General features: G+C 45.3%; 1 protein-coding gene across 2 annotated transcripts in view; it reads left to right on the plus strand.

Moving 5' to 3' along the window:
* Positions 1–1,560: 1,560 nt before the first annotated feature.
* WWOX (WW domain containing oxidoreductase) overlaps positions 1,561–13,299 on the plus strand; it is a 1,373,934-nt gene continuing 1,362,195 nt past the window's right edge. For both annotated transcript variants that reach the window (XM_030204500.1, XM_030204501.1), the window contains exons 1-3: positions 1,561–1,761; positions 8,774–8,838; positions 10,694–10,751. In XM_030204500.1, coding sequence (XP_030060360.1) covers positions 1,655–1,761; positions 8,774–8,838; positions 10,694–10,751 — 230 coding nt within the window. In that variant the 5' untranslated portion in view covers positions 1,561–1,654. The remainder of the gene's footprint in view (positions 1,762–8,773; positions 8,839–10,693; positions 10,752–13,299) is intronic.

Genomic DNA, 13,299 nt, shown 5'->3' on the forward strand with positions numbered 1-13,299 from the left:
ATAAAATAATGAGTGGAATGGATCGGGTGGATGTGAAGCGACTGTTCACGCTATCCAAAAATACTAGGACTAGAGGGCATGAGTTGAAGCTACAGTGTGGTAAATTTAAAACGAATCGGAGAAAATTTTTCTTCACCCAACGTGTAATTAGACTCTGGAATTCGTTGCCGGAGAACGTGGTACGGGCGGTTAGCTTGACGGAGTTTAAAAAGGGGTTAGATAGATTCCTAAAGGACAAGTCCATAGACCGCTATTAAATGGACTTGGAAAAATTCCGCATTTTTAGGTATAACTTGTCTGGAATGTTTTTACGTTTGGGGAGCGTGCCAGGTGCCCTTGACCTGGATTGGCCACTGTCGGTGACAGGATGCTGGGCTAGATGGACCTTTGGTCTTTCCCAGTATGGCACTACTTATGTACAACACAGACTGAAGGATTACTCTGCACAGGAGCAAAACCCCCTCCAAGCCCCTGCCACCCCCTCCCAGTTCACCAGCCACACCCCACCCTTTAACATTCCCCCCCACACACACAATCTCAATCACATAGACACTTGCCCCCACTCTCTGACTTCGCCGCACCCTCTCTCACTTTCAAACACACACATGATCTCTCTCTGTGACACCCCCCCTCTCTGTCAATCTCACACACACACACTGATGCAGGACATGGATAGATGGACACTCACTGTCTCTCTCTGTATCACCGAATCCCCTCCCTCAGCAACGCTGACCCCACTCCAAGCCCCCTGCCACCCCCTCCCAGTTCAGGAGTTCGCCCCCCCCCCCCCACCCTAACGTTGTCACAAACACACACAATCTCTATTGGACACACACAAAACTGCTTCAATAATGACAGCCAGCCACAATACAGACTGAAGAATTACTACACCCTCCAAGTCCCCCGCCACCCCACACACTCCCAAACACACATACTTACATACAAATTTACTAAAATCTGCATAAAATCTTACATACAAATCACTCACAAATACAAAGCATGAAAACAACAGAAATACATAACACAAAAAAAACACATCTCATTGTCATGCATCAGATTAGTCATAAAACAGTCTGGGAAATTATTCATTTGCATCACAGCAAATATCTAAAAACACTTCCAGTAAAAACATTCATAGCAAAATGAGATTGCCTTACTAGTGGCCCGTTTCATTTCTAACAGAAACAGGTCTTTTTCTCTAGTAATTATAATAATACAACTTCACTGATCAGTAATTCTAAGGGTCTGCCAATCTTTTACCAACCCCCCCTCCCCCATCAAAGAAAATGAGGAGGGTACTAACTATTCCTCTTTACTTTACTATTGAAACAAGCTTATAAAATAGGAAAAAAATGAACCAAAACGCTCCTTAGAGACTGACTGTCGACTCGTGGCTCCTTGTCTTTCTGGTCCAGGGAGGGGAATTCTGTTTGTTCTGCAGCAGGGTAGCTCGTGGTCGTGACGTCACCGGAGACGTTTCCCTGGAAACCAGGAAAAAAAACTCTGGTTCCCAGGAGTCCTCATGTGCAGCTCAACGACTTCCTGTATTACGGTGGCCTATAGGGCTCAGTGATTGCACGTCCCAGTCCCACTCTTGCCTCGGGCGGGCTGTGTGTTAGTGAACACTTTCTCCCTCTCATCCCCATTCAGTGCTATGGCAGCGCTGAAATACGCCGGACTGGACGACACAGACAGTGAGGACGAACTGCCCCCAGGTTGGGAGGAGAGGAGCACAAAGGACGGATGGCTGTACTATGCCAAGTAAGGGGACTGTGTGCAGACAGGCTTCCTCTCTTCCTTCCTTGCCCAGCTCTGCAGGACCACCTGGACTCCTCTTAGAAACCTTGAAGTGCTCAAGAGAGGAAAAGTTGCCCCCTTGCTAGCAGGGGCTGCACTTGTCCAGGTCAATCTTGCAGAAGCTGCATTGACCAGTGGTATGCATGGTGGAATTGTCCTTGGGGGGGAAATAAGCTGCACTTGTCAGTTCCCTGGTATTATATTTTCCTGTTCATTATGGGACTTGCAGCCCTGATTTCAATGGGCAGGATCAGGCACTAGAAATCCCATACTGCTTTAGGATGTAAGCTCAAAATCAGAACTGGCCTAAAAGTATCCAGCTTGGAATTGGGTAACTTGGCAGCAATGCTGTAAGATCTAAATGTGCCCCATGTGCTAAAAAAAAAAAAATCTCTCTCTCTCTCTTTTTTTTTTTTTTTGCCGAGGGGGACGTTTCAGCAGTAATCAGCACAGAATTAGTACATACTACTACTTAACACTTCTAAAGCACTACTAGGGTTATGCAGCGCTGTACAGTTTAACAAAGAAGGACAGTCCCTGCTCAAAGGAGCTTACAGCCCTTACCACCTACAAAATAGGTGGCAATAAGGGCCCATGTGCTAATCTTTTATAATGGCCACGGCGCTTGTGTTACCAACAGGATCCTGACAGGACTGATCCAGTCCTGGGTTTACCCCATTGCATGCAGGGACTTGTAGTCTTGCTTTCCTTAGGGTATGCTATGGGGAAATCAGAACTATAAACCCTGGACTAGATATTGGGAGAATCTGCTAATGGCAGCATTAATACGAAAATTAGAAAATCAGCTATTTTACTGCTGCACTACAAATAGCTCATGGGAAAGACCCATGTAAGGGAGCGCTAAGGCCACTTTTTAGTTCAGCTTTGTAAAAGGACCCCATTGTGTTTCATGAGAAATCATTCCCAAAGCTTTAGAACGTTCTGAAGCTGACTCCGTGGCAGTGAAGCCTTGAAGCATTTGTGCTCTCTGTAAGGCTGTATCCATCTTCTGAAGGGTGTGCTGATGATGAAGGCAGATATCGAGTTTTAAATGCTTCCAGTACACCCTTCTTCTTTTCATTTATTAGGTTTTTAGTTTGATCATCGGTTTTATTTTGATTAATGTATGCTAATGGGGTGCTCAGTATCCTGTACTTTTTTTGAGTCTTTTTCCACTTTCATCCACAGGGTGACTAAGCAGCGCTCCGGTTGTACATGTATTGTACATTATCTGGGCGATTTTTGTTTGGTGGGGCGACTCACCCGGTTCAATGTGAGCAATTGTCTGCTTTTTGTGATGTGGCATGGGAGTTGGGTATCCCATTGACTGAAGAGAAATCTGTGGGCAGGGCCATGATCTCAGTTGTTTTTTGGGGGGTTGATCTGGATTCTGTGCGGCTTAGAGTTCCAATTGTCTGGTAATAAGGTGCAGGTGCTGAGAGCAGAGATCATTGCAGCTTTTGAGAAGTGGAAGTTGACGGTGGGTGAAATCCAACCTTTGGTGGACTGTTTTAACTTTGCTTCTCATGAGAATCCAATGGGCAGGGTTTTTTCGCGCCGTATGGTGCTTTTGACCAGGAGGGTGTACAAGAAGTATTATCATGTTCACATCCCTTAAGGAGTTATGACAGACTTTTTTGTCCAGTTTCAGTGGGGTGTGTGTTTGGCCTCCACCTCCTGTGTCTGCTATGGATTTCCAGTTGTACACTGGTGCAGTGGGAGGCTCTGCATACAGGGGGCTTGGTGTACTCATGGGTGACTGGATTGGTTGAGGGAGGAGAGATGGTGTGCAAATTTGGCATTGCTTGAGTGTTTCCTGTGTGGGTGGTGCTGGAGCTATGGGATGAGCGTTTGCAGAATCAGAAGGTAATTTTGTACTGTCATGGTTCAGGCAAGGCTGCATGTTGCCCACTTCTGGTTGAGCTATTGCGTTTGGTGGTTCTGTCTTGTCTGAAGTTGAATTTTACACTAGGAGTACGACATGTTCCTGGACACTATAATGAAATTACTGATGTTTCTCACTTCTAGGGGGTGCGTTTTTGAGCATTGGCTTCAGCTTTGTGGAAGCGATTCCTAGACTCTTTGAAGCGCTCTTGAAGGATTCATTGCCAACTAGTACTTAGAGAATTTATTATGCTGGTTGGCTCTGTTTTCAGCTTTTTTTGTTGTTGTTGCCGCAATTTGGAGGAGTGTTTTGGTAGTGGATGATCATTTTGTCTTATTTGCTAAATCAGCTGACCGGTCTTCTGGGTTGGTGACTCAGTCTTTAGCAGGGGTGACCTTTGCAAGTTTCGGGGTTGACCTGACCCCACGGCTTCCGCTTTTAATTCGGATGTTGATGTCTGGGTATGTCTGGGGGTGGGGGGGGGAGGGGGAGCTGCTTCCCAGGCGCGGTTGGTACATGAAACTTGAGACATTATTTGGTGCATTAGTACCCATTTGTTCATCCTTATTGGAAGTGAGTCTTTTCCATTTAGCATTTTCAGTTGCTTTTTTTGGAGCACTGAGAGTGAGTCAGTAGCTCCTTCTAAGTAGGCGAACGTGATGGCGCTTTTGTTTTCTGATGTGTTTTTGTCCCGTTCCCCCCCCCCCCCCCCGATATTTTCATTTGCGCATTTGGCACTCCAGACTGATCAGTTGGGAAAGGGTGTGTGGCTCCAGCTGCAGAGGTCGGCTCGTTTGGCCATATGTCCAGTGTCGTTGGCTTACTCATGCACAGTTGTGGCCTATATTGGCTTGTTCATTCTGATGGTTCACCTAGAAGTCATTTTCAATTTTCTGCAATGCTAAACAAAGTCTTGGGGTTTGCGGGTTTGTAGCTGTCCGTATTTGGGATGCACTCTTTCTGGATTGGTGCAGCGTTGTTTGCTGCTGGGAGGGGTGGGTCACCGGCTTTCATTTGCCACTTGAGGTGGTGGGCATCCAATAGGTATTTGAGCTATGTGAGGGATGTGCACTTTTAATACCTTGTTTTTCTTATTTGTTAGTTTCTGTGCTTCGTGCTTTGCCCGTGGACATCTGCATCTGGCTTTGCAGGCACTCCTTCATATTTTGGGCCGGGAAGCATGTGGCAGAATCTCGCTGGGGGGGGGGGGGGGGGGGGGGGGGTCAAAATTTGGCCTCTCTACATTGGGCATCAACATTCAGTGGCTGGAACTTCATGAGATGCATTGGGACCAGCTGCTTCCGACTTAGCTGGAGGCTCAACGTTTTTCTTATTCTGATTTGATTTTAATGCATTTGTGGGGTAACATATTTATAAATGACCTAGAGATGGGAGTAACTAGTGAGGTAATTAAATTTGCTGATGACACAAAGTTATTCAAAGTCGTTAAATCACGGGAGGATTGTGAAAAATTACAAGAGGACCTTACAAGACTGGGCATCTAAATGGCAGATGACGTTTAATGTGAGCAAGTGCAAAGTGATGCATGTGGGAAAGAGGGACCCAAATTATAGCTATGTCATGCAAGGTTCCACGTTAGGACCAAGAAAGGGATCTAGGTGTCGTTGTTGATGATACGTTGAAACCTTCTGCACAGTGTGCTGCTGCGGCTAAGAAAGCAAATAGAATGTTAGGTATTATTAGGAAAGGAATGGAAAACAATAATGAGGATGTTATAATGTCTTTGTATCGCTCCATGGTGCGACCACACCTCGAATATTGTGTTCAATTCTGGTCGTCGCATCTGAAAAAAGATATAGTGGAATTAGAAAATGTGCAGAGAAGGGCGACGAAAATGATAAAGGGGATGGGACGACTTCCCTATGAGGAAAGGCTAAAGCGGCTAGGGCTCTTCAGCTTGGAGAAGAGACGGCTGAGGGGAGACATGATAGAGGTCTATAAAATAATGAGTGGAGTTGAACGGGTAGATATGAAGCGTCTGTTCACGCTTACCAAAAATACTAGGACTAGGGGGCATGCGATGAAGCTACAATGTAGTAAATTTAAAACGAATTGGAGAAAGGTTTTCTTCACTCAACTTGTAATTAAACTCTGGAATTCGTTGCCAGAGAATGTGGTAAAGACTGTTAGCTTAGCGGAGTTTAAGAAAGGTTTGGACGGCTTCCTGAAGGAAAAGTCCATAGACCGTTATTAAATGAACTTGGGTAAAATCCACTATTTCTGGGATAAGCAGTATAAAATGTTTTGTACATTTTTGGGATCTTGCCGGGTATTTGTGACCTGGATTGGCCACTGTTGGAAACAGGATGCTGGGCTCGATGGACCTTTGGTCTTTCCCAGTATGGCAATACTTATGCACTTTTGTACTTATGATTTATGTACAGTGAATGGTATTGATTTGATTAGGCAAATTAAGCAGGACTCTATTGCACTTGCATGTTCTTTTCTTTGTACTCAGGTAGTCTGGTTGCAAATAATTCCCAGATTCATGTGGCTGGAAGCTAGGAGGGTTAAAGGTGTGGAGCGACTGAGGACGCGAGTGAATGCAGAGGTTTCTAAATTTGTGGGCTTTTTGGGAGGTATGGTGCTAATGCACAAATTGTTAACAGTGAACTGTCCCAGACGTTACCATCCGGATGGTATTCATTTATCAGATATTGGGTTAGATATATTTTTATATGCGGTTCAGGATTTGTTAGTCGATATATGGGGTTTCAGTTGCCTGCAGCTTTGGTGAGAAAGAGTGTACTTCCAGGCGACCATTTAGTATGGGGTGAAGGGGTTTAAAAGAATTATTGGGGTGCAGAATACTAGTGTGTGAGACGCCACAGGTAGCTATGAGGCCGGGTGACACCACAGGTCTCGCAGGAAGGGGGGAATTTTGTTGAGGATGAACATGAATTCAGTTCTGGTTTTGACAGGGGCAGCTAGTTCGTTATTGACTAGCTGACAGTGAAAAGGGGAAGTAGGAGGCCGGCCTGGAGGAAGGTTAAATTTAATTCTGGTTTGTTCAGGGCCGGTCTTAGGCAGGGTCGACAGGCGCGGTTGCACAGGGCCCCAAACCTCCAGGGGCCTCCCTCTCCCCGCCATTGCCGCGATGTGACTCGTTGCCTCCTCTCCCCCGAGTCACCGGGTGCCTAGTGGAGTCTTTGGGGCAAGAAAGATCCCCAATATTTCCTGCCTGTTGCTGGCGCTGACCCCCTCTGGTGCTGCATTGCTGTTTAAAAATGGCCGCCGAGGCTTCCAACGGCAGCCTCCTGAGACTTCCTCTGGAGTCTTGCGAGGCCGCTGCTGGAAGTCTCGGCAGCCATTTTAAGGAAGATGCGGCAGCTAGAGGGTATGTGGGCCCCACTGAGCTGGTCTGCACAGGGCCCCGCAGTTGCTTAGACCGGCCCTGGGTTTGTTACATTATTTGTTGAATTGTTAAATAAAACTGCGGCCAAAGAATTTGTTCCAAGATGTTACGTTCCTCACCTGACTCCAGGCCTGCACGGCCGATTTGCTGGCGAGGCGCGGTCCAGCGGAGATAGCCGGCCATCTGGGTTGTGGTATCTCCAGGATAGGTCGGCCATCTTGGGATGGGCATCTCGGGTTGTGGCAGCCATCTTGGAGTTAGTTAGCATCAGGAAGGAAGCCCATATTTGGGCGTAGGGCATCTCTGCTGATGGGGGCAGCCATCTTGGATCAGCTGCACATGTTTGAGATTAATTCCTATACTATTTAAAGCCCTGCCTCCAGTTCCTCGTTGCTTCGGCCTCAATTGTGTTTGAGTTCCAAGCCGGTGCTCCTTGTCTTCAGTTCCTGTGTTCCTGACCTTGGCTTGTTCCTGGACTATGCGTTGTGTTTCTGTCTGCCTTGACCTTGGACTGTTTCATGACTATTCTTTGCTCTGCTGATTACGGGCTCCTGGACTGTGTTTGTTTGCCCACCTGTCTGGTCAGTGGTCGTGCAACCCCGCTGGTTCCAGAAGTCCTGGTGGCCGCCTGCACCTGGGGTCTCAACTCCCGGGGAACGGCGGTCGCTTCCCAGGTGAAGCTAGGGGTTGTCTGGCAGCCTGACCGAGTGCGGTGTCACTCCATCTTCTCCGTGCTCAGTCGGGGCACAAGGGCTCACACATCCCCAGTCATAACACAAGAGAGTTGTGCAGACTGTTAATTTTGTAGTCACAGTTTGAATTAATACGATGTGTACAGTGGAAGTGGTGTGAGTGCCACATGTTATGAAAGATTGTATTTTATCTCCAAGCAAAATAGCCACTACACACATGGACCTCAGCTAATGAAAACTGAAACTAAAAGCCATAGTGCTTAACTCTACAGAGAGGTTAACTAACTCAAGGAACTTATCATCCCAAATTTAAAGACTTAAATTCCCGCTAAAATTTTGTATCAGAAGCATTTATTTGGAGCACTCTATTACCGTATAAACTACTATGCAAGATCATAACTGTATTACTTGCAAATGCAGTACAAAAAAAAACAAAACAGAGTATCCCCCCCTCTCCCCCCTCCCCGGGACTACCTTAAAATCCCTGGTGGGATTGATGTAGTCGGGGCAGCTATGGAAGCTAATGACCATTGAAAGAGAGATAAGTTTGAAGGCAGCTTGATTTTTGCCGCCATTTTTCAGTACTGCTTGGGATCAATGGAAATCTGAGAACCAAAGATGTACAATTTCTGTTGACCGCAAATATCAAAAAAGGTCCAAAAATTTCCACAGAAGTCCAACAACGAAAGAAACAAGTGGAAAAACAACTTCAAGGGATCAATCCAAGACAAGAGATAAGGTGCTCCAAAAAACTTTATTGAGGACCCAACACGGTCCGTGTTTCGGTTTTAGAAAAAACCTTCATCAGGGGTCAGTCAGTAGTCGCACAAAAGATATACTGATAGACAATGGAGCTCATAAGTTGTGGTCTCTTGAATGTACAGAAAAGTGTAGCCTGGTACCGGCGTATTCAGTGATGTGGTAATAGCATGAATGTCTAATGCTGGTAAGGAGCTTGAACAATAAATAGTTGCTTTGGAACGTTGTTTTACCTAACCTTCATTTTTCCTTTTCCTTGAACAGCCATGTTGAAGAGAAAACCCAGTGGGAGCATCCCAAAACTGGCAAAAGAAAACGGGTTGTAGGAGGTTGGTATTGTACATTTCTGTATTACCAAAAACTAATCTGAAAGAGGAAAGGATGGAAGTCTGGCCTAGGCCCATAGTTTTCAGTTTGTATTGTCCCCTAATTCGATTGATTGATTAACCAGTGGTGTAGCTACAGGTGGGCCTGGGTGGGCCTGCGCTAGCTTCCCTCTGCTGCTTCCTGCCCTCGCTGTCATCACTTTCTGTTTCCTCACTTGTGGGATATACAGAGGGAAGCCTTGGGCTGGCATAGACAGGTACATTGGGGAGGGGATCAGAGACGGGGGAGTTGCCAGTCTGCAGGCAAGAGATTAGGGAGAGAGGGAGAGATGTTGGATGCAAGAGGGGAGAGTGAGGTGAGCAAAAGGTTAAAAAACAACAACAACAAAAACTATTCTATGGGGGGGCATGGAAAAGCCCATCCAAAGTACTGCCTCTGGCTACGTCACTGGATTAACTATCATGTGACTTGGAAATAAATCTCAATGAAGGTTGTATGTCCGATTCATTAGAGATTGTAATGTAATTAGCAGTAAAATGTTTCCTGTGGTATTGCTTTTATTGCAGCAAATTGTTCTAAACATTAACAGTTTTTTTTTTAACTTCTTCAATAGCACAGAAACTTTACTGCATCTCTACAGGTGATGTAAAGTTTTCAGTTAAAAAAAAAATTCCATGAGATCCTCGTTGGGGTCCCAAAACCCCCAGGTTCTGTGACACCTTTGGCCCAGACACGCTGAAATAGAGAGACCCCTCAAACTATCTACTTTCCCTCCTCCCGAAGGGCCAACAATATGTACCTGGTCTGTGAAGCATCCTCCAGAGCTGCTCTTCTGTCTCCATCTTGGAAACTATCAGTTTGATGGATGTTGATGATGTCGTCTGAGGTTTGAGTGATGTCATTGACATCAGCCAGACACCACCATTTTCCAAGATGGTGACAAAAGAAGAGGAGGAGCCAAGAAGGATGCTTCCACAGACCAGGTAAGTATTTGTTGGTCCTTCGGGGGAAGAGGGCAGCAAGTGGTTGTGGGGGCTGTCCGGGTTGAGGGCCTCTCTATGTTGGAGGGTATCCTAAGGTGCTGGTGCTGAGGATCCTTGTTCTTGAGAGCCTTCAAAGTTAAAAAGGCGGTGTAGTTAATGTCTTCGTTTTCGTTTTAACACTGAAGTTAAAATGAAAATAAAGTTTTGTTTTGGCATTCATTTTAATGCATTACTTTTGGTTTATTGCTACTATTATTTTTTACTTCAATTTTAGCATAATTTTTTACTTCACTGTTTTTTTTGCATATAACTACTACTACTACTTAACATTTCTAGAGCGCTACTAGGGTTGCGCAGCGCTGTACAAATTAGTAACTAAGGACGGTCCCTGCTCAGAAGAGCTTACAATCTAAAGGACGAAATGTCAAGTTGGGGTAGTCTAGATTTCCTGAGTAGAAGTGTTGTGATTAGGTGCCGAAAGCGACATTGAAGAGGTGGGCTTTGAGCAATGATTTGAAGACGGGCAAGGAGGGGGCCTGGCGTATGGGCTCAGGGAGTCTGTTCCAAGCATAGGGTGAGGCGAGGCAGAAAGGGCGGAGCCTAGAGTTGGCGGTGGTGGAGAAGGGTACTGAAAGGAGGGATTTGTCTTGAGAGCCTATTACATTCAAAGTATAAAATGTTAGCACAGAGGTAAAAAAAAATAGATTGAAAACTAGAATTGATGTTAATAGACTTTTTACTTGAGGCACATGAAGATGTATATTAGAGTTTGTGGTTACCAAGCTTTTGGTCAATATTTACTATAGTACTGTTAACAAGCATAGATGAACCACACTGATATTCAGTAAACACACTGCGTTTTCTTCTTCTCTAGATCTGCCATATGGATGGGAGCAGGAAAGTGATGAAAATGGACACATCTATTTTGTTGAGTATGTCTCTTTATAGATTTATCACTTGGGGGAGGGGGGGTTAAAGTGGAAAGGGGCAAAACAACAAGAATTTATTCAGCATATGGCCCAAATGATTGAGTAGGGTTGCCAGTCTTTTAAATACCGTATCGATATTGGGTGTAGTGGTTATTACTTTTTCTGTGCAAGAGGACAAGCAGGATGGTCAGGTTCTCCCACATAGGTGATGTCAGTGATGGAGCTCAGCAGAAAGTGACTCCAGTTTAGGTACTTCAAGACTTGTTTGAGAATCGTACCGCGCCATTAGGGATGTGCCAGCAAGCATATTTTCTTTATATTGCAGGTTTTTTTTTCATTTTGTTTTTATTAGGGCTGCATATTTATTGCATGATAAATTTGTTAAATTTTAATTTGCAATAAATTTAATGAGATTAACTCATCAGACTTCCTACTCATTTTTTTTTTTTTTTGCATCTTTCTCATTTCCTTTATTCCCTCTCCCATGCTCTGACATCTATAAGTTGTCTTCCTTCCAGCATCTACCTGCACTCCTGCAGCCCCCTGTGGTCCACGTTTCTCTCTCTCTCTCTCTTTCTCTTCCTCAGGGCCGGTCCTAGGGTCTCTGGTGCTCCCCTGCAGACTATGAGTTGGCGCCCGCGCCCCCCCCCCCCCCAGCACCTCCTTTCTCTCTTCTCCCACCCTGCCTCTGTCCAGCGATTCTCCTTCGCCCCATCCCCCGCCGCCCTTGGTGCTTTAAATCTTTAATTTACCTCCATTCCAGCAGCCGCGTCATTTGAAAGCCCTGCCCCGTCTCTAGCCTTCCCTCCCTTCGTGAGTTCGTTCCCTCAGGGCCCCGCCCTCCAGGAAATGACATCAGAAGGCGGGACTGCAGAACGAACTCACGAAGGGAGGGAAGGCTAGAGACGGGGCAGGGCTTTCAAATGACTCGGCTGCTGGAACTGAGGTAAATTAAAGATTTAAAGCACCAAGGGCGGCACGGTATGGCGCCGCAGCGGCGCCTTTGAAGGCAGGCGCCCCCCTGCGGTGCTTACCCCGCTTACTGGGTTTGACCTGCCCTGCTCTTCCTCTTTCTTCTGGCATCTCTGCCTGCCTCTCCCCACACTCCTGCAGTTCCCCCTTGCACACCCTAACTTATCTCAACTGACTCTCCTTCTACCTTTCCCTCGTGGCCCTCTGAACTTGCATTTAATGCTGCAGTACTGAAAGCATGCTCCCTCGTACCTGCCCAAACCCTCTCTTTGTTGCATCCTGCCTCCTCAGACAGAACTTCAGACAGAGAGAGGCTTTGAGTAGGTGAGAACTTGTGAGAAAAGCAGCTTATAGATGCAAGGAAAAAACACAATTTGAAGTGTCTGTATACAAATGCTAGAAGCCTAACCAATAAAATGGGAGAGCTAGAATATATAGCATTAAATGAAGAGGTAGATTATAATAGGTATTTCAGAGACCTGGTGGAAGGAGGACAATCAGTGGGATATTTTAATAGGGTAAAATTATATCACAATGATAGAGTGAATCAAATTTGGGAAGGGGGAGTTGCCCTATATGCTAGAGGGAATTAAGTCAAACAAAATAAACAGAAATTCTATACTGGTAGGGCTATAATACCAACCAGCAGGACAGAATGAACAGAGAAATAATGAAATGTTTACAGAAATTAGAAAGGCTGGCAAACTGGACAGCAGTATACTAACAGGTGATTTCAATTACCCCAATATTGATTGGGTAAATATTACATCAGGGAGAACTAGGAAGGTAAAATTCCTAGACATAATAAATGACTGCCTTTTGGAACAACAGGTCCAGGAACCAACAAGGGGGGGAGCCATTTTAGATATAGCCCTTGGTGGAATGCAGGGCATAGTATGAGAGGTAGCGGTGTGGGGTCTGCTAGGATACCATGATCAAATTTGAGCTAATATGTGGAGTGAAGTCACAAAGGAAATCTACTGTAGCAGCATTTAATTTTTGAAAGGGTGACTGTGGTAATATGAATAGGATGGTTAAAAAGAAGCTTAAAGGATTGTCTGCAAAGGTTAGGACTTTAAATCAGGCAGGGATGTTGTTTAAAAATGCCATCTTGGAAGCCCAGACCAAATGTATTCCATATATTAACAAGGTTGGAAAGAAGAGCAAATGGCAGCCAGCATGATTAAAAGGTGAAGTGAAAGAGGCAATTAGAGCCAAAAGAACATCCTTCAAAGAATGGAAAAGAACCCGAATGAAGAAAATAAGAAGTGACATAAGCACTGGCAAGTTAGATGCTAAGCATTGATAGAGAAGGCTAAAAGAGACTATGGCAAGAAACTTGCCACAGAGGCAAAAACTCATCTAGTAACAACGTTTTCAGTTATACCAGAAGCAGAAAACCTGTGAGGGAATCTGTGGGACTGTTAGATCATGAAAGAGCATGATCGGGGAGGACAAGGCCATAGCAGAGACTGAATGAGTTCTTTGCTTTGGTCTTTACGGAAGAAGATATAAGAAATCTACCTGTACCAGAAATGTTTTTCGAGGGTAACGATGCAGAGGAACTGAAAGAAATCTC

The sequence above is a fragment of the Microcaecilia unicolor genome, chromosome 5 (genome assembly GCF_901765095.1).
Source record: "Microcaecilia unicolor chromosome 5, aMicUni1.1, whole genome shotgun sequence".
NCBI classification, from domain to species: domain Eukaryota; kingdom Metazoa; phylum Chordata; class Amphibia; order Gymnophiona; family Siphonopidae; genus Microcaecilia; species Microcaecilia unicolor.